A 22,338-nucleotide genomic window follows, 5' to 3' on the forward strand; every position below is an offset into this window, starting at 1 on the left:
CTACATGCATGCTGGGTCTGCTGGGGTGACACACAGTGGTGCTTTGCTCTGAAAGTTGCAAGGAATTGTGGGATGGCATCATCTCCTTTCCTTTCATAGAACAGATATGCTGAAGGAAATAAGACTGAAGCTCATTTCTTCATTTAGAGAATTGGACTTTCTCTCATCATACTTTCAGATCACTGTACTCAGTTAGGGACTTTCCTTTTCAGCTGCAGCTCATTACTTTAGTTAACTATTTTTAACTCATTAATTCTAGCTGACATGAACCATTTATCCACTACTGTTGGTTAGCTACTTTGACTTGAACTCGTTTTCATGCACTCTCAATCATGTGTTACAGACAGAAAAATGAATTAGATCATAATTTAAACTTTTTTTTAACATTTTGTTGAGCTGTCTACAATCTTTCCACGTACCACTCGTGCAATAATGATGATGATAAATCATTTTGATCTGTACTTTCAGTTGAAGTTTTCCACCCACTGGTGTTCCTGATCCATGTGATGAATGAGCTGAATAGAAAGCAACTAATATATATCGACCATTTCAACATTCACTCAACTGTTATTGCTTCCGAACTTGTGTATATTATTATGATTTGATGATGCTTGTATTATTATTATTTTTGTTTGTTTTACATATGTATGTATATTTTTTTCTTTCTTTCTTTTTTTTTCTTTCTTTCTTTCTTTCTTTTTTTTCTTTCTTTCTTTCTTTCTTCCTTTCTTTCTTTCTTTCTTTCTTTCTTTCTTTCTTTCTTTCTTTCTTTCATTTAGACATTTAGACATGTTCAAAATAAAATTCATTCATTATGATTTTACATAAAGTATTATCATGGAAATCCTGACCTGATTAACTAGGAATATTGGACAAAAGATTTAATTTAGTTGCAGGACAGTTTACCGAATCATTTCCAGCCATCAGCCCATTAACTTCAGTGGGCCCTGTGACTCACTGCTCAGACAATTAGCTCACTGGAATAAATGATTTCCTCCTGTTAAAATGAAGAGGGATTAATTGAAAGAAGTGTAATCACGAACAAAAGCGAGTGAATGGAAAACTGTTGGAACGGAAAATCAGAGCTGTGTGCGTTCTCTGATTTCCTTTCTCAGTGATCTGTGTCGTGCGCATTCAGATGCAGAGGAAGAAAGACCCTCACTTAGGGAAACTGCCTACTTCTCACTGCGCGGCATCCCGTAATGGCATCAAATGAGCATTAGCATCGCTGGTGAGAGTGATGCAACAAGATGGAAACCGCTCCTTGCAGGTTCCCCTATACTGCACCAATCCACCCAGGGGGCTTCCTTTACTACTTTCCGACGCTCCACCCTTTGTCTCTTTCATTCTCACTAGTTACATCACTCATTTTTTTCCTTTCTCACCATCAGATCAAGGCGTTGTGAATGGAACAGCGTGTTCATTTTCCCCGTGTTGTTCACTTGTGTAACAAGATTAAGCCATCTCCTTTCCTGCCCGACTTAATCAGGACGACTTTTTTTTCCAGACTGTGACTGTGTGTTTTGTTTTCCTCAGATCTTCACTGACGTGTCCCCATTGTCTGAAACAGAGCAACACCTTCGACCCTTTCCTCTGCATCTCACTCCCCATTCCTCTCCGCCAGACCAGGTGAGCACAGCTGTTTGCTAAATGGACTGCACTTATACAGCACTCTACAGGTCTTATCATCAAACACTCAGAGCCCCGTACAACAACCCATTCACACACACATTCATTCATACAGCACTTTTTCCCTCACAAATAGTGCTTTTCTACCACACAGTGTTATATCAGGGGCAGTTTCATGTTCAGTATCCTGTCCAAGGACTCTATGAAATGCAGACTAGAAAAGATGGGAACCAAACCACCAATCTTCTGGTTAGTGGACGACCCCCTAGCCTCGGTATTGACATGTAACATCAGCACTTTACTGTATATGATGCCTGACTATTACATTTGGTAATGAGACAAAACTTAATTTTCATTAAATCTTTTTTTGAGAGCTTGATTAGCAAAGATGGATGCCATTCCCATATGAGATATGAGAGTGGATATAAGAAATCTTATAAAGATAAAAAGCTAACTGAAGAATGAAAAAGTGACCTGAGATGAGCAAGTATACGGGCCAGAAGTTTAATTTTGCTTCGATTTGATGAACTGACTCCATCACTTGAGTTATGAGACCTGGACACAGCACAGAGTTCCACTGAGTTTGCATTGTCTATGTGGGTTTTCTCTTTGTCCTCCAGTTTCCTCAAAGAGCACAAACATGTGCAGTTAAAATGAAATAAGCTGGGTATAAAAACATAAGATAAGACTAATCAGGGAGAACACACAGGGGTCTGTGGACACACAATGCACATTGTTCATGTGATCCCTCCGGTGCTGCTCCTAAAGAATACCTCTACACCAGGACTAAGACAATAAATGTTAGTTGGAGGAAGACATTTTTTATTCAGGACCTACGTGTAGTATCATAAGATCACTCATATCTGTACATATAAAGCTATAGCCAGCAGATGGTTAGCTTAGCTGGACTAGACTGGAAACAGGTACCCTGGCTCTGAGGTGACCACTCAGCTTGTGCCTGCCTGAAGAAACAGAATAAAATGTGTTAATGAGTGAGCTTTAGAGGTGCTGGAAGGTGATGGTATATATTGCTTATACAGAGCTAGGCTAGCTGTTAACAGTCTATATGCTTAGCTAAACTAACCATATGCTGGCCCTAGATTCAGATTTACCAAATGGAGAGTGAAGGCATCACATAAGTTATGTGACTCGGCAAAAACATTAGTTATGACAAGAAAACAGGCCGGACAACACCCAGCTTTGTTCAGGCACCACCTGCAGTAGCTACACGAGTCATTGTGGAGCTGAACCACTGTTATCAAAAAGGAAAAGCTGGTGGAAAACCCTCGCAGCATTAGAGAAACAATGTGTTATTCAACTTCACATCGTAACACCCACTCAGCTTCCAGGTCAGGTCGACGCGGGTCAGCCTGTTCAGGAAATCCTGACATTTTCAAGGAGGGAGACCCCATTCACGTCTCTGGTCTAAAGCCAGAGATTCTCTCACTTCAGTTATGTCATAGTCTCTCTCTCAAACACGTACACAAACCTTCTCACATCCAAACACTGATTTTCACTCCAGTACACACAACATGTTTACAGTGCTGGTTGTTGGGTCTTTCCTGTGTTTTGTAAACTTTAGCAGATATTTTATTTCCCACAACTCACCTCCTCTCTTGTCCTGTCTCATGGAGGAGGCCTGATGAGGGTGAATGAGATTTGCATCTGTGCTCAGGCTCTTCAGGGTCCTTGAGTTTCTTTCTGTGTAGCACTACAGTATGTGATCTTTTCATCTTACTCAGGGCAAGAAAGCAAAAAAAAAAAAAAATCTTTACAAAAAAAATCACAATCTACATTTGAGTGGCAGACTTATTTATGTTGAAATGTACCTTTCCACAGCACAGCCTCTGAATGTAAAGCTAAACTCTTTAATGTGATTGACACTCAGAGGTGTGTGGTGCTCTTTTAAGGTTTGCCAGGGTTTTTTCTTCTTCTTGCTAGTTATTTACTTCCTTTAAGTTTTTGTCTTTGAAATAGTTCATGCAGGTTCAGCCAACGTTCCTTCTAATTTGGGAAATAGCTTTTAAGAGCTTCATTCTGACAGGGATCCAAGTCCAGAGTATTTAGTTACCATCCTTTTTTCCACTGTGTGGCAGATAGGGTGAGGGAAAACACTTCTGAGGGGATAAACAGATGGATTGTCTTATAAAGCACTTTTTTTTTTTTTTTTTAGATTTCTCTGTGTGAAGAGATCAGCTCGCTCTCAGCCAGATCATGTCTGTAAGCCACAAACACATAGTGTTTGTTACCAAACCAACATTTGCTGCGCCTGGCTTTCCAAACACTGGGCTTGTGTCTCTTGGCAGTCCAAACACTTTGCATGTTGGATGTATTTGTTTTTGTTTGTTTGTTTTTTTACACTATATGGCTTCTTCAGCTGAATGTAGTACAGAGCTTTTGCATTTAACTGCAGCCATTAATCAGATTCATTAACTGAGCAATATCTGTAGATGTCTGAAGGCTTTTCATTTTTAGAAATCATTTAAACTAAATATTGTTTTTTTTAAATAAAATTGTAAAAATAGTAGAAATTGTTTCAAATGAATACTGGAGTAAAGCTTTGTTGACCAATCCTGTCTAATCCCCTCTACAGCAGTGACTAAAAATGTCATTAACATAAATTCAGTAGACCTCCTTGAGCAGCAGCTTGATAAGTGTTGCCAATTTACAGTACAGTACTCTCTCTGCTGTGCTCATTTGAAGTCTCATATTTCCCACCCAGCAGGAATAAACACGTCGGTTCGATAATTTGTATGCAGCTACAACAATACTACTTTAGCTTAACAAGGACTGGTAAAAAAATTATGCAGATATGTCCTGTTATGCAGAAATCTGGCTCCCAGTTAGTTATAGAACCAACTTCAAAGTGCTGCTGTTAGTTTATGGATCACATAATTGCTTGGGGCTAAAATGCATTCCTGATATGCTTGAGGAACATAAACCCAGAGAGTCCCTCAGATCTTTCAGAAACATAGAGCCAGTGGTGCCTGAACCAAACCACAACATAAATGTAGTGTGTGGAAACACAAAAGCAGTTCTGGTGTTGAATCGCTGTCATGTAACTGATCCCCCGCAGACCTACACTGTGTGATACACACATTGTGGATGTACCAGAGCTGTTCATAAATATGAATACATTACTTTGCCTTTATTCTGATAGTTGCAGTGAGATGGAGACATGAAAGTCAGGGAGAAAGAGAGAGGGATGACATGCAGCAAAGGTCAGATTTGAACCTGGGCTGCTGTGATAAGGACTAAGCCTATAGTGATACGCACTCCAGGTGAGCCAGCTGAGAACATGTCCAGATATATTTTAAATTGTATGTTGACAGCTTTCTCAGTTTTTATAGACAGGTAGGCCTCAAGGTTAATTCATGGTTTCTGTGTTCACATGTATGTGTGGGTCCTTCTGATGTATACTGCAGACAAGTACGCTGGACTCTCAATTGTCTTTACTGTTCATGTTCTATTCTTGGTCCAGTTTTAACCAAAGGGCTCATCTTCTTGTAGTCAACAAGTCTGCATCATTGTATAGTGTGCTTTTGGGAAACATACAAATGTCCATGTACATAGAATCAATGTGGCCAGATGAGCCATTAGGTGTCTGTTTTTATTTATATCTTCTCTCATTAACTAAACAAACACTCAGAGCAGCTTTTACATTCATCCATCTGCCCATCACAGATGAGGTATACTCCCACCTGTGAATTCCTACTATTAAAACTCTCAAGTCACAGCTCATTAATAGTTAGTCAGCTTTTAATTAAACCAACTCACTAAACTTGGAAGGCGAGCGATTGAAGGTGATGTGATATGGGAGCCATGTCTCGTAAAGTAAAGAGGTGAAGTGGTGTAATTGTGGCATCATCTTGTTCAGTGACCAGAAAGCAGAGACTCAGTTTTTGAACAGTCAAGTTGGGCTAATGGTTTTGGCTCCAGGCTGTTAGTGGCCCCCAAGGGCCAACAAACTTTACTCCACCACAGTGTCTCAAAACTGTGGCTCCCTCGCCCCTACACAACCAACCGAGGGTTTTATGAGCAGTTGCTGTAAAATGTTGAGTTATATCCAATGTGATACTGCTGAAATTATTATTGTCTATACTTTGAGAGTTACAATTTTTTATATTTTGAAAATAATTTCATTTTTGAATAAATGAAGTTAAGATTCCATACATTTGTTATTGGAGTCAGAATGTTTATTACATTATAGTGATTAATGCTGATTGACAGTCTTTTTACTAAAGCCCCAAAAGACTCTGGAGTCACCAGAGGAAAGACTGACCACAGAGATGTTTATCTGGGATCATTTGCACAGTGATTTCCATTGCTCATCTGAATTTAATCTTGAGGAATAGGTAGGTAAAGGGTCATACATGTGTTTTTGTGCAGCTGTATTCTGACTTGAAGAGAGAATATTTGTTTGACAAGATCCAAATAAAGAATCCTCATTAGTATTTTGTGTGATGTAGGTGGAGAGTGAACATTATAACGAGAAGACTTTTGTTTGGCAAGATTCACAGACAATCTTTTATTGGACTATTTAAGGTAAAAGTGAAAAATATTCTAAATGTTTTTTAGTGAGCAGGTGAAATGATATAAATACGAGTCTGAACACAAACACTTAGTGAGATAAACAGACACATAGCAGCTTTGAGGTACATCCTAAGGATGCATTGTACTGAACCTCCCAGGCTGCCAGTTATTTTCAGTTTGTGCAGACTGGGAGGCAGGTTCCTGTTTTAGTTGTAGTTTTGTTTTTGATTTTATTTTTACCTCTCAGAAGAAACATTCAGACTCTGCTTCCTTGTGTTTTTGTTTTAGCTCTCCATCTTTCTTCTCGGTTCAAATATTTAAGTTTTATTCTCCCCAAGATAAAATTGAGCGTGACAGTTTATCCACACTCGTCAGCCCATAGGTACGTACAGATACACAGTCCCACAGGTTCCTGATAGAAGTCCTCCATGTCTCGTCAGTTTACTGTTCTTCAGAGAGGCCATTATGTCCCAGCACCCTGCTCATGTCAGCGCTGACTCTGGAGAGGTCAGAGCCAAGCGTTCTCTGTTTTTAAAAATGCAATAGAGATTCCATTATTTCGCACACATAAAACTCCTAATGATCTATTATTAATGTTAAAATGTATTGATTTATTCATGAAAGTCTTCTTTTGTCCCTTTCTGGCCATAGAGGAGGCTGCAGTATAAAATGGCACAGAAATCAAAATAGGGGCCGTTCTATTTCCCACCATCGCTGACTGTGTGTTTTATGGCAGGCCGCTGTGTGTGACTCTGGTGTTCAGCACCAAAGGACAGAGGTACCTGCGGACGGGGCTGGCTGTGCCTCTGTTTGGCTCTGTGGCCTGCCTGAGGAGGATGGTGGCCGACGAGGGGAAGATTTCTCCAGACCAGGTAATAGAAAGCAGAAGAAATATAATACTTTGTGTTTACCCATATTGCTCGTAAAGTTTGTATTTTATGTGAAATCCTATTCTACTGTAATAGAGCAACACAGCTCACCTCGACTGCCACATAATAATAATACTGATATTGATAATAATAGAAACAATGACCTTCATACAAAGAGCTCTTTTCAATCAAGAGATGTCGCTCAACGAGGTTGGCACTAAAAAATCAAATGGTACAATTAAATAATAGCTGCCACCCTTGCTGGAAGCCACAGTGTTTCATTGCTCCTCTTCACTTCTGATCTGATGAAACGAGACAATAGAAAGATAGTCGATGATAAAATATGGAAATGAAAATAAAATCAGAAACCAGTAAGATTAGTAAAATATGAGAACATTAATTAAAAGAGAGTGTGATTATAGTGCAGCGTGTGTCATTCTGACCTTTAATGCCATTGGCTGGAATTTAGTCTCGTAACTAAACTATGTTGTTATGGATTTGAGATTAGAGGGAATAATAGGGTGTTCAAAGTCCATTCTCACAGTATTATGAGATTTATAATGGCAGTGTAATTAGAAAACTAACCTGTGTGTTTGTGTGTGTGTGTGTGTGTGTGTGTGTGTGTGTGTGTGTGTGTATGTGTGCGTCCCTTTATGCATCCCTGTGTTGCTCCCTGTGTGTGTGTGTGTGTGTGTCGGTCACCAGGTGATCCTGACAGAGGTTTACTCCACAGGCTTCCAGCGCTCCTTCTATGATGAGGACGATCTAACCAGCGTGGCTGAGAATGATGTCATCTACGCCTTCCAGGCTCCGCCCCTCTACATCAGAGGAGGCTCGGCACGGATCTCAGGTAGCTGAATGAATGAAGATGTGAGCTCAAGTACAACAGGCACTATTTTTAGTCACACAACACCATGTCTTTGACTAATACTAATTTGTGATACCAAATTAGTATTTTCCCCGCTTTAATGTGCGTGTACAAGCAGATCTGTGCGCAAACAAACCAATTTTATTAACTTACTTTGCTTAATGAAAACCTAGGGGAACACACCTCACCGCAGGGGCCCCTGGGGAGCAAATTAAAAGTATATATCTTCACACAGTGCTCTGTGAATTACAGACTCCCTGTGCAGATTTCTCCAGCGCTCAGATTTATGTCTCATGTCTTTCTTGTCATTTCATCTGTTTCTCAGCTCGAGCTCGGCATGTAAAATGTGAGCTCTGAAGTAGTTCAGTGCATAGTATCCCCTTGTTTCTCGCTCTGTGCTGTCAGCAAATAGGTTCTGCTCTGTTGTCCTGTCTCACAGCGCTGTGAGCCCCAGCATTGTGTTAACACTGCCTTTCTGTCTAAAAAATGTGACTTTTAGTGCTTTAATTTATGTTGCTCAATGACCGCACAAAGCACTGCCCCCTCTCCCACCCCCCACCTCTGTGAGCAGTCTGGCTGGTCTGTGTGCTGGCTCAGACTAAATCCCCCTGTGTTCTCACTGGCTCTGACTTGTGGGGTTGATATAGAGTCGACATCACCACTCCACACTTTTTTGTCCACAGCAGATTGTGCTGTCATTCACTCTGATATGTTTACCCTGCGAGAATACAGATGTTATCATCCTAAGAGGAACATTAACATCTTTAGGAAACGTGCTCGTTAGCTGTCAAACACAAAGATTTAATACCTCTCCTCCAACCTCCGCTTTTCTTTGTACCTCGTATGACTTTTTGAGGAAAAAGAACTAAGTAAGCCTGAAGGTGAGCTTTTAGTTTTCTGTACTTTTTCTTAATGTGAAATAATATTTTACTGAGCAAACTGATACATAACCAAAGGCTTCTCTTAAATTACTTGAATGGATAAATGACAAATCGTTTATTTTTCATCTCACTCAATGAAAGGCAAGTGCAACTGCCACACATAAATATTTTCTGCCTCTGTTTGTGATTAATGAAAGCTATAAAATCAAAATAGCACATGAGTAAGGAGCACCATTACACTCCTGTATTGATGTATGTATAAACCTTTTATCAAACTTATTTACTGTTTGGCACCTTAAAATCTAATGAACTTTGTGCCTCCTCTAGGCCGGTCCCAAACCAGTTATCTGTAAATGCTTTAAGGTATAGCACGTAATGTTTCCATGATCCGTGATTTTAATCAAGATAACAGTCCTTTTTTATTAGTAGCATCATTATTCAACTCAGAAAACACAGATGTTTTAATGTGAACCTGCTTCATTCAGTGTTTTTACCAATGATGATGATGGGGTGCGTTTGTTAAGCACGGTGACTGACACTGAGGGAATCCTATCCTCGATATTGTACATTTAGACAGAAAGTCTTGGGGATCAGACATGAGCTAAAACAGCAAACTCTAACCAGTGCTCTCACAAAGCTGAGAAAAAATAACAATCTAAACTTTTTATGTGTAGTAAGTTATCAGTGTGGATTATGTCCTTGGCATTGAATTGAGCCACATGAGTCTCCGCTAGAGCAGCCAAGACATCTTGTGGGTAATTTAGGCTCAAAGATTTGTAGCGAAATCTGAAGGTAACTCTGTTTTATTATGTTTCACTATGCGCATTTCTCTCCTTGTTAGTTGTACCACATTTCAAAGATTAAATTTCACTGGCATCCATTCAGTGAATTTCAAGGTAATAGTTACCCACAGTCCTAACTCTGATTTAAAGCCTCCTGATGTGAAAGGCTGTTACACTCAGCCTGAGGTGTTGTTCATTGTCTGCCATGAATGAAAAAGTTACGTACTGTTGGATTATGCCAAAAACAAACTGATGCTAATGTGACCTTCAAACCTCCTCACTCTAGTCTTAAAATTAATCTCTTACATCACCACGTTGGCTCCACATACTTTGCCTCTCCCCTATACTTATAAGTCATTTCATTCTCTTCATGGCACTTCTGTCTAATAATATCATATTTGATCACAGAAATATTGGCTAGCCAGTATTGCTCTGACCTTTGACCTTTGTACTTTCATGCATGTACAGTAAATATAAAGTTACAGCCAGTGAGTCGAGGACGGTGCAACATGATTAAGTGCCTCTGTCAGTGTTTGGATTGAAGCGTTTTCATGAGCTTACCATCAGACAGTCAAGTAATTGATGTTTGATAATTAATAATTATATAGTGTATAAAATCTCAGAGTCATCTGAGCGATCTTTGCTTAGGATTTGATGGTGCAGTGACAGAAATTAATAAGCATTATATCAGCGTATGGCGTGTCCGTGCCAATGATGAGATTTGGGGAATATGGAATCACCTGCCAAATAATATTTGGAAACAGATAATTGGCTTTCATAGCTAAAGATCCATTTCTCATCTTTTATCTCTGTTACAAATGGAGAACAGTTTATTCCCCCTGTTCATTTATCACCCAGTTTTCAGTAAAATGAGATCATCTCTGTTTGGGATTTGTTTATAATCTTATGGAGCGTTTATTGTTTAAATTTCATAAACAGCAGAGATTGTCATTAAGTGATGTGAGCTTTACCCTCGCTCTGCAGATTCCTCCAGTGAGGAGGTTTTTATCCATTGCTGATGCAGTATACGCCATCTCTAAATAATTTGTGGCTTGCAATGAAATTCTCTAAATACATTCATGTTGCGGTGTTTCTCTAAATTGTACAAAGCTGACAACAATTGTTTATAGACTGCCATGAAATTTATATTTATACCTTCAGTAAGAAATGTATAAATCTTGTTTATCCCTTAAAACAGCTATTTATATGTTTTGCTGTTGCTACGTAACCACCAACAGCTGTTTACCCACCAGTGTAGATGAAATTATGTAAGTTTAGTATTAAACTTCATTCTTTAACTCAGGAGCTGTCTCCAGCTTATCTGCTTCTGTTGAAGTAGTCAAGACTCTGATCAGGTAGCAGTAGCCCGTCCCATCGTCACTTTGCGATAGTGACTCAGTGCAGCCTTCAAATACTGGTACCTTCAAGACGTTGTGCCATTCAGGCGGTGTATCTTAACTATCTCAACCATCAGGTTGTAATTTCAGTTTGTCTAATACTTTTATGACCGAACACCTGCAAAATTCATGACATTCTCGTCAGCCTCAGCTGTACTTTGTGTTTAGTGCTAATTAGCAGATGTTTGCAAAACTAAGATGGCAAACGTACCCAATGGGACGGTATCAGCATGTTAGCATCGCTACTATGAGCATGGGAGCTATCATTAGCAGCTATAGCTCACCCAACAGAGCATGGCTCCAGACTGTATTTGGCTAACGACTTCAATCAAATCAAATATTTGGTTTTATTATAAGTTTATGAGTATTTATGTATCTTCATCTGCCTATCCTATGCTGCCAGTTTCAGTTTGAATGAAACTTCACTAACATAAATGCAGCCAACCCACAGGGCTGTGTTGTTCTGTACAATTTGGGAGAGAAGATTAAACATGAAGTTTATCAAGTCACACATGAGAACTAGCACATGCCAAACTTTGACATCATGTGCCATATTATTTGTTATGTAATATTTAAAAGTAAATATGCATTAGTTAAATGAAAATGAGTTTAAGTCAGAAAACATGTATTGAGACCTTGACTATGACTGAGCAGTCGGCTAATGGGATTGGAGGGTGTACTGTTGCTGTGGGTAGAGTAGATCCCTTTAGAAGCAGAGGTGTTTAATTATGGGCTTTCACATAGTCTGGCTATGTTTAGTCTGGCTCATCTTGTGTGTGTGTGTGTTTGACAATGAAAGAAGCCTGAGAGTGCAGAGGAATGATGACTTCACAGGCTTCCTGCGGTTCCTTAGAATTAGTTGGAGGCTTTTTGGTAATAAGAGATTATGATCAACGATTATCTAGGCAAAACAAACTTTACTCTTGGTGTGGTGTGGTGTGGTGTGGTGTGTACAAGTGTCTGTGTATGGTAAATGTTTTCAAATGGTCGCATAGTAAGTGACTTTAGTATAGTGATGGGAATTATTCCACAGGATTTAAGAGGACCCATTAGGTAGTTTTCCATTTCTTACGTAGCTTTTTGATCAATAGTCACATGACTCAAAGTTTACACCAAAGAGAGGAACTCTGTCAGGGCAAAACCCAACTTCCTCCTTTATGTGTAACCCCTCAGTGGGGGTATAGACCTTAATATTGACGTCTGTACCTCCCTTGGTGCTGCCCACCTGCAGGATGGACACTCCCTGCTTAGCACGTCACCACACAGGGCAAAACACATAACTACGAATGATGAAGAGTTTTCTAATAGCTTTGTAACCATGCCAAAAAGACACTGTTTTCAATTTTCTGGAGAAATCTTTCTCAAATTTCAAATTTTTCCCACTCTTCAAAACAAGTGTGAGCCAGGAATGCTTTAGAAACCATGCACAGTTTGATGCTTTATCTCACAATCAGTACTACTTCACACTTAATGTAGCCAGAAGGGGGCTCACAATAATAATAGCTACAGCCTGCAAATCTGTGTTATTATTGTGAATCTGCAATGTTTATCCACATAAACCTGACCACATTAGTCAGAAGCAGTGTAGCAGAAATATAAATGCTAAAAGTTCGTCAGTGCTGACATGCTGTACCTCATTAGTTACCACATAAATTATCCACAATTTAACAGCTCAATTCTTTTATCAGTAAGTGCACTAAAGTAACATTAATTCAGATTTAGGAGCATCATTAACCTGCAGGATTTATATTCCTTGAAGAACCTATAATAAAAAAAACGTATTTTCACTTACAGTTCATCAGGTTCACAAATAAAAATCTAAATCTTTTCAGACAATTATTCCAGATAATAAATATAATGTCATGCAGAGACTTTGTAGAGCGTCCAGTGACTTGATACTACCAGCATCTCTCTCTTTGTTTAAACTCTACAGCAACACATCAATGGAACATATAGTTTCCATGCTAGTTGTTGTTGACACTTGGCTCTGATTGGTCAGCTTAAATAACAATATAAGGTGTGCCAAAGAAGAAAAATAATGTCTTTTCAGAACATTGAAGCATGTAGATTTATTTTAGATGGCGCAAGAATAAAATGATGAAGACTAAAAATGGCCATAGTAGGTCCTCTCTAACACAAGCACACATACACACCTCATACAGTACCTCCACTGTTATTCATCTTGTAAAAAAAGTTTTTAAGTGTGATCAGTGACAAGAGCTTTGGAAAAAATATCTAGCAACAGTGCATTTTATGACAGAGCTACTCATACAAAAACTTTGATTTAATGGGCGATGAGCGGTGGCTCTCCAGCCCAGCATCCCAGTGTAAATCTTAGTGGGACAGGCCAGGAGGTGACCTCTGCATTTTACTGCTATTTCATGAACATGTTTCACTGAGCATTTCAAAGGGGATTTTCCCCCATTAATCATTGCCACCACTGTCAGAGGTCGCTTCTCATGTAAATTAAAGCAAACGATTTAAGCAAGTCTTATCACTTGCTTGATTAACACAACATTAATAAATGAAAAGCTGTGCATACTTATCATCTCATTCTCAGGGTCAAGACACTGCAGTCAGAGGTTTAATGTTAAAGTTCTGGTGGCGTATATGTAGACTTTGATTAGTTTTAAATAGGTCTTTTCCCTCATTCATGGTAAAGCTTTATGACCTCACACCCCGATTATTTCTGTAAGAGGGGGGATGTGCTAACGGCAGCCTAGCTGCTTTGTAAGGATCCTAGCAACACGATGCTCAGCTGTGGCATTTGCTATGTCAGTGATGAATCATGTGTCGAGCGTAAACAACAGTGTTTAATGAAAAGTTTGGAGACGGCACAGCCACCGTGACAATCAATACCTTCTCCACTGTGTTTGAGGATCTAATTTGCCATGTGATTTATCACCATGAACTCCTGAGATGCCGACCGTGTGCTAAGCCCAGCGGTTGTCAGCTGTGCGACAAGAACGCATCACTGCTGACGTCACGACACACTAGAATCTTATAATCTCGCCTTTTCGCACTCAAGTCAGTCACAGTCCTCACTGTTGGAGAGACACGAGAAGAATGGGAGAGGAGAGGAGAGATGCTTGGCACCCCACCAGGACAGGATGTGGAGCAGAAGCTGCATCAGATAATACCTCCTGCTGAGAGTGCAGGCAGCCATTGGTCCATCTGTTCTCCCCTCTGAATCACTGTTCCCCAAATAGAAAGCTACTGTCTCGCCACTTTATATATCTCAATTCTCCTCCTCTCTCCTTGTTAGAGGTGTTAAGTTTAATGATCGCATTTTCTGTTCTTGAAATCAGATCATCTTTCCTTTTGAAGGAGAAAATGAGGAATGTCATGCTGTAATCTAGCCTAAAAAGTGAAATTTTCATCAGCCCAATGCTGCGATCTTACCTACAGCAAAAAAAATGGTATCTCCTTGTTCCTTTGACTCCTCATCCTTTGTCTTTCATTTCATTTGCTCTCAGCCCCCTCTGACTTTCTCTTGTCTTCTGCCTCTCCTTCCAGGGTACCATCACAGCCTGCCATCGTCCCCGTACTCCACTGGTCCTGAGGGTCAGAGGTTGCCTTCATCTGGGACGTTGTCGTCAGAGTTCCTTAACCAGGGCATCCCAGTCAAGATTCTGCTGTTGGTGTGCAACGCTGCAGGAGGAGGCCAACAGGCTGTTAGGTAAATAACACTAAATGACTTAGTGAAACCCAAATATAAAAATCTGCGTAGGTCTTCGGAGTTGTCTTCGAGGTAAATTCATTCAAAACAGCTGATGTGCGTTCCCGTCGGGGGCAGTTTTTCGGCAAGCAGTCTCTGCATTTGCCTCTAAAACAACTTTGTCTTGTAACGTTCTGTTATTATCTCATAGCGTGGTGAATGTGCAGGTCACAACTTGTCCACAAGAGCATTTTGAAGTTGTTGGATTGTGTATCTGATGAGTTTGATGAAGGAAACCAAGAAATTCCATTAGCCTCCGTAGCGTAGCTCTAAGCAGCTCGCGGCTCTGCTCCGCCGTTCCAAAATAGCTTGCCCCGACAATTAAAGGTAACGAACCTACTGCTATGACTATAGGGATTATGGCAATGGGCCAATTTGCCAAAATGTTGAACTATCCCTTTAAGTGCTGTTTAGCTCAGTGGGTGGATCAGGCACCCCATGTGCAGAGGCTACAGTCCTTTCTGCAGCTGGCCCCGGTTTGAATCCCACACTGGGTGGCCCTTTGCTGCCTGTCGTTCCTCCTCTCTCTGCCTCCCCATTTCCTGTCTCTCTCAACTGCCCCAAAGACCTTAAAAAAAGCCAGCACCATCCAGCCCTTTTTGTCACTTTCCAATAACGACTCACTGTAGCCTTCAGTCTGTCCTATAGACGCAGCACTGCTCAGAGGATGTGTTGTTATTATGAATGGATGGTAAATGGACTTGCACTTATATAGCGCTTTTCTAGTCACTAGGACCACTCAAAGCGCTTTACACTGTAATGGTCGCATTCACCCTTTCACACACATTCACACAAGCACTGTTCGCAGACAGGCTTTGGGAGATAATCATTCACACACATACACACAGGGCAGGTGCGGGTTCAGTGTCTTGCCCAAGGACACTTCGACATGCAGACAGGGGGAGCCGGGAATCGAACCACCGACCTTCCGGTTAGTGAACGACCCGCTCTACCACTTGAGCCACAGCCGCCCTAAAATGCAACGATGGCTGAAGATCTTTGGCAAGAATCCACATTCAGTGGACAAAAAAACTTGCAAATAGTTCTTTTTGACACGAGTGACGAATGAAGATGTAAGCTGTATCTAGTCTAAATCTTCAATTCATCTTTGACTTCATTGTGCCCAAAAGATAACGTAGCCAGGCGAAATACAAAACAGTCTTCAAAGACTTTTAAAAAACTGTCAACATGAACTAATACAAGCTTCAGCTCACCTAATCCACAGCTGTCAGCTAGAAATGTGAGGCCTGCTTTTGTTCACATCTGTGTGGAACTGCAGACACACTGAGTTTTTTAGTGTAGCCTATACAGTATTTCACACCATTATCATCAGTTCTGAGCTTTTCTTCCATGATTGTCAAGGTTTTCATTGATTTCACTGCCATTAGCCTTTAATCAAATGTGAATTCTACTTACAGTATTGCAGTTCACATGTTTTCTGTCTAGCCTTGCTCTGGTGGAGCACATCAAGGTCATTTTAGCTCCCTGTTGGAGAGAGGACTCACATCTCACTGTGAGATGAGTTTCATATCAAACGACTGAGGAATCTGACATCTGGCACGATATAAAGATCCATTAGACACACCCGTCTCCCTGACAGAGTCCAGAGAGATCAATATAGGTGAGCTCGCCAACACAGCTGTGAGAAAGTCCAATCCCATCCATGAGGCTCGGCGTCTCAGTTTCTCCTTCAAACGCCTCCCCGTCATTGATCAAACCACCAACCTATCTCAGTCTCATCAGATGACAGCTGGAGGACTTGTCTTTGCCAAGAAAATGACATTGGAGTCACATACTTGTTTCTCGCTCTGGTTCTCTGTAGAATAGCATCACAGGTACATTTCTGAAAATCAGCACAGTGTGAAACCTCTCGATGTTGTTGGGTCATTTAAACTGTGAAACTGATGGATACCAGCAGATGGGAAAGTTGTGTACATGTACTTTTTTTTTATTACTTCTCTGGAGTGTCAACAAACAACATTTTGTTTATCATGTCTGTGAGGATAGGTAAAAAAAATTTAAAAAAAAGATTATGGTGAACATAGAAGTGCATTGGTGAATTTGAAAAAATCTCTCTCTTGGCAAACAAAATAGCAAGATGTCAGACTTGTAAATGTTTTCATTGCATTCTGTGTTTCTTTTTTTGGTTGTTTGAGTAAAACACTTTTTATGAAGTCAGCAACAAGATAAAGAGAGGACTCTGAATTTAGACCAAGCCAATTAACCTAGAGCAAAAGAATGGAAACGATTTGTCTCTCGCTCCATAGCCATTTCACCTCAGATTAATTGTAAATTTAAGTCGTTTTCCCTTCAATTTTGCAGAGTATGTTTTGTTTTCCCATGTTGTAGCACCCAGCCACAGAATGTTAATGGTTACCATCCTGAACAGTAATCCAACCTAATTTGTTTAGAGGGTCTCCATGGTATCTGCTTATTGTCTAATTAGAACATTTTGCAACAGAGGATCTGTTTAGTTTTTACTGTTACCTTTTTTAATGTCAGCAGAAATCTGAAAAAAGCACAAATTAAAATAGACAGAGCTGAGCTTATTTTCCATACATTTTCCTTAAGTTCTTACCATTTCATCTCCAGTTTTATAATACCCTGTCACTGTACTTGTGCCTGTGTTCAGCTGTGTCTCCAGCACATGCATGCTAATTTGGTCTCTCAGTAATAAATCCTAAGCATACAATGGAGGGCTGCCCTCAATTAAATGTATATTATATTGAATGTGTTATGTGATCTATCATGTGAAATGACGGTTGTCCCTGTCCTCATCACCTATTTTCACTCCTTATTATCTCCCTCTGTCCTTCCACAGAAAGCTGTAATGAGAATTCTGCCCCAATTCTAATTGTGTTAATAAATAATTATTAACATTACAATGGAAAGGACAAGGAGATATGTAGAGTGCTTCAGTGAAAAAAAAAAGTGCTGTAAGATGTGTTTTGACCTGTAACTCCAATTTCCTCCATCCGTCCCTGTTTAAGGTTTGGACCTCCATTTCTGATGAGAGAGGACCGGTCTATTTCCTGGGACCAGCTGCAGCAGAGCATCCTCAGCAAACTTTATTACCTGATGATCAATGGAGCTCAGGCACAGGTAGTTGTTTGATAATTATAGGAATGTGATCAGTTTTATTTAAGGAAATTATGGGGTTTTTGTGTCTGATGTCTGTGCATCAGGAGGTAGTAGAGACTCCGTAAATCGCACATGGATTCCAGCAAATACAGGAGCCCATGTCCTCTAAGCCTGCCAACCATCAGATCTGTCCACATCCAGTTCAAGGACAAAAGTTAATATGAGACAACTCATCCTACTCAGCTAATTAAAGCAATGGGGTACCGACCATTGCACAACAACATCAGCTAGAGTACAGTTATTTTTATTTACTTATTTTTTATTCCCTGTCACCACAACCAGAAAAACCTGGATTAAAGTTACAATAAAATGGTGTGCAGCCAGTCAACAGAAATTGCTTGTAAAACTCATATTCAATAGCTGTGTAGTGTGGGCGGGTGAGTTTTGAGCACCAGCTGGAGGCTGAGAGGGGACATGGTTCCCTCCTGCCACGCCGGCTGGTGCACCTGCTCTAAGACATGTTTATTGGCTTGGGACAGAGCAAAGCATGCCCACACAAAGACACTGTGTGGTACAGGTGCAACAGCCCCAAGCGCCAGCTGGAGGCAAAGAGGAAATGCCTCTCACTGCACCCACTGGAGCACCACGCCAGAGTCAGGTAAACTGGTTTGGGACAGCTTATTGTGTCTGACAGGGACAGTAACAGTGGAGGACATATGGCCCATACAGGCCATTTGTTCACTGTTTTGTGGATTAGTTGTGAAGAGATTGTGGAAATAGTTTTTCCATTTGCAGTGTTCTGATTAAACCCACTGCAGTGGCTCTGTAGCCTGGTCATATTATTCCTGGGACCATTACTTTGTCTACTCGCCCCCCAGCACAAAAGTGTTATTAAGTGTTATTGGCCATCACATTTACTGTTGCTGCTCCCTCTCTGTTTGCAGTAGTCCTCCTCTGCCTTCATTAGTGCCAGTGTTAAGAGTGAATACTGGGTTTTCTCAGTTCTTAAGTGTAGACAGGGTGGAAAGCTAATTGAAACCTAAAATGATGAAGGATGAAAAACTATTCATGTAACTGACTAACATTAGACACTAAACATAAGGCCTCATATGCAATGAAAACCCAGAACTAACATTATAAAACATTACAACACTTTATGAAGCCAGAGAAAACAACAGTTAATGCAGCTGAAAAAAGGTTACAGCAAAAATAATACTTGATTGTGTTTATCTGAACGCAAAGACGTGTAATTTATTGAATGCAAATGAACACTGCAGGGAATGGGGGCTACCCTTTTTATTCCTAATAATCATGACTCTAAAATTACTTGCAGTGATGTGTACAAAGGTGTGAAAAGGCTGAACCAGATCAACAATGTTATGAATGAAGAAGGAAATTAGATATTAGGGTTATGCTAATGCAAGGTTTTACTTTGCAATTTACACCCAGACTAAAGCTCCAAAGTTTGCAAAGATGCTAACTTTGCTGTTTGGTACAGTCTTAAAGGTGGTAACAGGCTAATGGTGCCTGCTTTGCTGCAGAGTTAGATGAGAAGATTAATAGTGTTCTCACAAGCTACAGTTTGTGGACTGTTAGCTTAGCTTCACACTGACTGTAAACAGCTAGTCTGCCTCTGCCCAAATATTAGTCCCCAGTAAACCAGTAGAAACTGCTTCCAGCCAGTTTATAACTGTTGGTATGGAGATGTTGTTACCTTCACTAATAGTCTGCTGGTTGTAGTTTCATATCTACCGTACAGACATGAGAGTGGTGTAGCCTAAATGTTTTCGTTCACTCTTCTCTAAGCAAAATAGCATGTGTTACAAAATATTGATCTATCATTTTGCAAGGTACTGTAGAGTTTCAATTTGACCACTTCAGAAACACACAAAAACTGGTCTCCCATCATGTGTTGGACCGTTCCATCTCATGTATAAATACACCTTGAATTAGCAGCCAGACTTAACCCTCCCAAAGCACTCTATAAGCACATGTGTTGCTGTGACAGGCAGTAGGACAGTGTGCGCTAACGAGACTAAATGAGTCAGCAGCTAAGTTGTTGTCAGTTGTCTACACAGGGATAAAAAGAAGTGCAGTGGGCTTGTTTGCTTTGCCACTAATGGTGTGACGACTGTACAACATCGGGACATAATGACAGACATGCCAACAGCGTAGTTATCTCCAGTGCGCCCCTGCTGTATGTCACTGTCAAATCAATGATTTACTTCGCCGTAGCCGTAGCGGTCCGAACGGTCTTGCGTGTTTCTTCTTGCTCACTTTTGCTGTGTCTCAGCATTTGATTGTGTGCAGTAGCATGCTGTTAATCATGTAGTCAAACTGATTTCTGATCAATGTCACAGCTGCAATAAAGAGCCACACAGGGGCTGGGTTGGAGAAGGAAACGCATTGACCAGCCTGCTGCACATTACTCAGTGCTCTTTGAGAAGTGCCAGGAGAGAGAGGAGGAGAGTCAGGTGCAGCATTTTCAGTAACTCTCTTGGAGATCGGTAGTCTCCTTTGTGCCCCATGCTGTCAGCCATTTAATTAAAACCAGGCTCGTACAGTATAATCAGTTTGCTGGAGCCTACCTCTGCCAAGAAAGGAGCTATGCTCAGAGCAGATGTTTGCTCTAAATCTTTCATCTCAACAGAATCTGTAGTTTTTCTTGCGTCAATGAATTACACTCACAAGTGGATTTCTCCGCTTCTGTCTAATTTTAGCTTCAGCAAAGATGCAATTGAGAAACAAAAAACACGGCCGCTCGCTCTGACAGCCAGTCTTCCTGCTACTGACACCGACTGACGAGTGGATTTTGATCAGCGGCTGGCTGGATGCTCACTGAAGCAGACCTGACTGTATAATATCCCACAGCACAATCATGGCTGCTTACAGAACTAGATACAGTCAGTCAGGTGACCACCGTCACACAAACCCACTGTGATGAATCCTCTGCCCAGGATTCAGCTGGAAGCTCAGTACAGGGTCACGTTTGTGGTGAGGGGAGCTTTGCACTGTCGGGATTTACATGTGATAAGTAACACAGTGTGTGTTTTGGCCCTGAATGCTGTTACACTGACAAATGTAAATCCACTGTACACACACACACAATGAAATGACATAATGAAACACTGAGCTCCGTGCATGGCTTGTAATTGGAGATCATTTGCCCTGTCAGGCACAAACAATGCCACAAACATTCCCCACCTCACAGCACCCTCACTGGGCGCAGAAGTCATTAACCTTGGTCGAAAGCAGAACCAAGGATTTTCTCGTGGCGGAAACATTATAAACTTTCTCTCCACCAGTATCTGTCCTCATGGACGACACTGACAGGATACTGCCATGAATTTTCACAGGTTTTCTCTTCCTCTTCTCAGCAGTCACACTGACAGAGGCGACACTGCTGAGAGCCAGACCAGATCTCAGATGCTCATTTGTATATTTTTTTCCTCTCACGCACACTTGCTGCCTTTCACATACACACAAACAATGATATGTTTACAGTTCCCTGTTTCTGTTTCTACTTTCGCATATTCTTCTTTATCTGGGCGTCAATCCACTGAGAGGAAAAAAGATGCCACACATCTTTACTGATGTGGTGTTCAGAGAGTGAGGTCTGTCTCAGGACATCATGTGGACATAAGATGATCTTATTTTTAAGGCATTAGGAAGTTCATCTTGTAAAATAGTCGTATTATTGATATCATGCACTATAACTGCATGTTCTAGCCCGAGGTCAGCAACCTCACCAGTTTAAACCACATTGTTTTAGTTAACTACTAGCTAGGTGTCAATAATAATATGAATTTATGATAAGGGAAAACCAGATAGTTGTTTATTTTAATATAACTGTGTTAAACTGCATATCTTACAAACAAGAGAGACACAGATTTATGCTTTGATTCTTTTTTGATGTTACGAGAGAAAAGGCTCTGAGGAACTTGATGCCATCTTACATGACAAGATCGCTGTTAATTAGTGACCACTTCCTGAAATCTCGCTGGACAGAGCTGCTAATGTTTACTTGAACTGTTAGCATTGTGCACCAGCTGTTAAAGGTTGGGTTGGAGATCTTATTCTGGATCATTTTTTCACTAATCTGCTAGAAATCCTCTTAACACCCGATTGCAACTGAGTAAATAAAGGCTTTTTCACAAAAATGAAAAAAAAAAATCAATTGCCTGGGGAATGAACAAGCCTAAAAAAACATCATCCAATCACATACAATGTCACATAGTCAATTGGATCGTGATGTGTCAATCAAGCTACTGTCTCTCTCCCTCTCTCCCTCCTCTCACGTGACGTGCACGATCAGAGTCTTCACTAACGTCTGCGGAAAAGCCACACTCCAGGTGAGGTGTCCGCGGACAGTTGAAGGCGTGGCTTCACACAGAAGTCTGAGGAAAGGGGCTGGGACTTTTGACTTGTGTATTTTCAAAATGTGGCCTGATAGAGCCGATTTTCCAGGATCTCCAACCCTACCTTTAATGTGCAAGTGGTGAGTGGGACATTTTTAATGGGAGGTCTGAGGTTGTGAAATGGCCCTCAGCCCTGTGGAAACAGTTAACCCTGCAGGTAGT

The 22,338-nt window shown here is 40.7% G+C and overlaps 1 protein-coding gene across 1 annotated transcript in view; it reads left to right on the forward strand.

Annotated features, from left to right (window-relative positions):
* usp43b (ubiquitin specific peptidase 43b) overlaps window positions 1–22,338 on the forward strand; it is a 76,497-nt gene that overhangs the window by 35,389 nt on the left and 18,770 nt on the right. Inside the window, exons 4-8 of the mRNA XM_085785005.1 lie at window positions 1,537–1,629; window positions 6,899–7,034; window positions 7,737–7,881; window positions 14,476–14,638; window positions 17,668–17,779. Of these exons, the coding sequence (XP_085641131.1) occupies window positions 1,537–1,629; window positions 6,899–7,034; window positions 7,737–7,881; window positions 14,476–14,638; window positions 17,668–17,779 (649 nt within the window). The remainder of the gene's footprint in view (window positions 1–1,536; window positions 1,630–6,898; window positions 7,035–7,736; window positions 7,882–14,475; window positions 14,639–17,667; window positions 17,780–22,338) is intronic.

This window comes from Trachurus japonicus, chromosome 8 (genome assembly GCF_045865225.1).
Source record: "Trachurus japonicus isolate A0001 chromosome 8, Traja_1.0".
Lineage (NCBI taxonomy): Eukaryota > Metazoa > Chordata > Actinopteri > Carangiformes > Carangidae > Trachurus > Trachurus japonicus.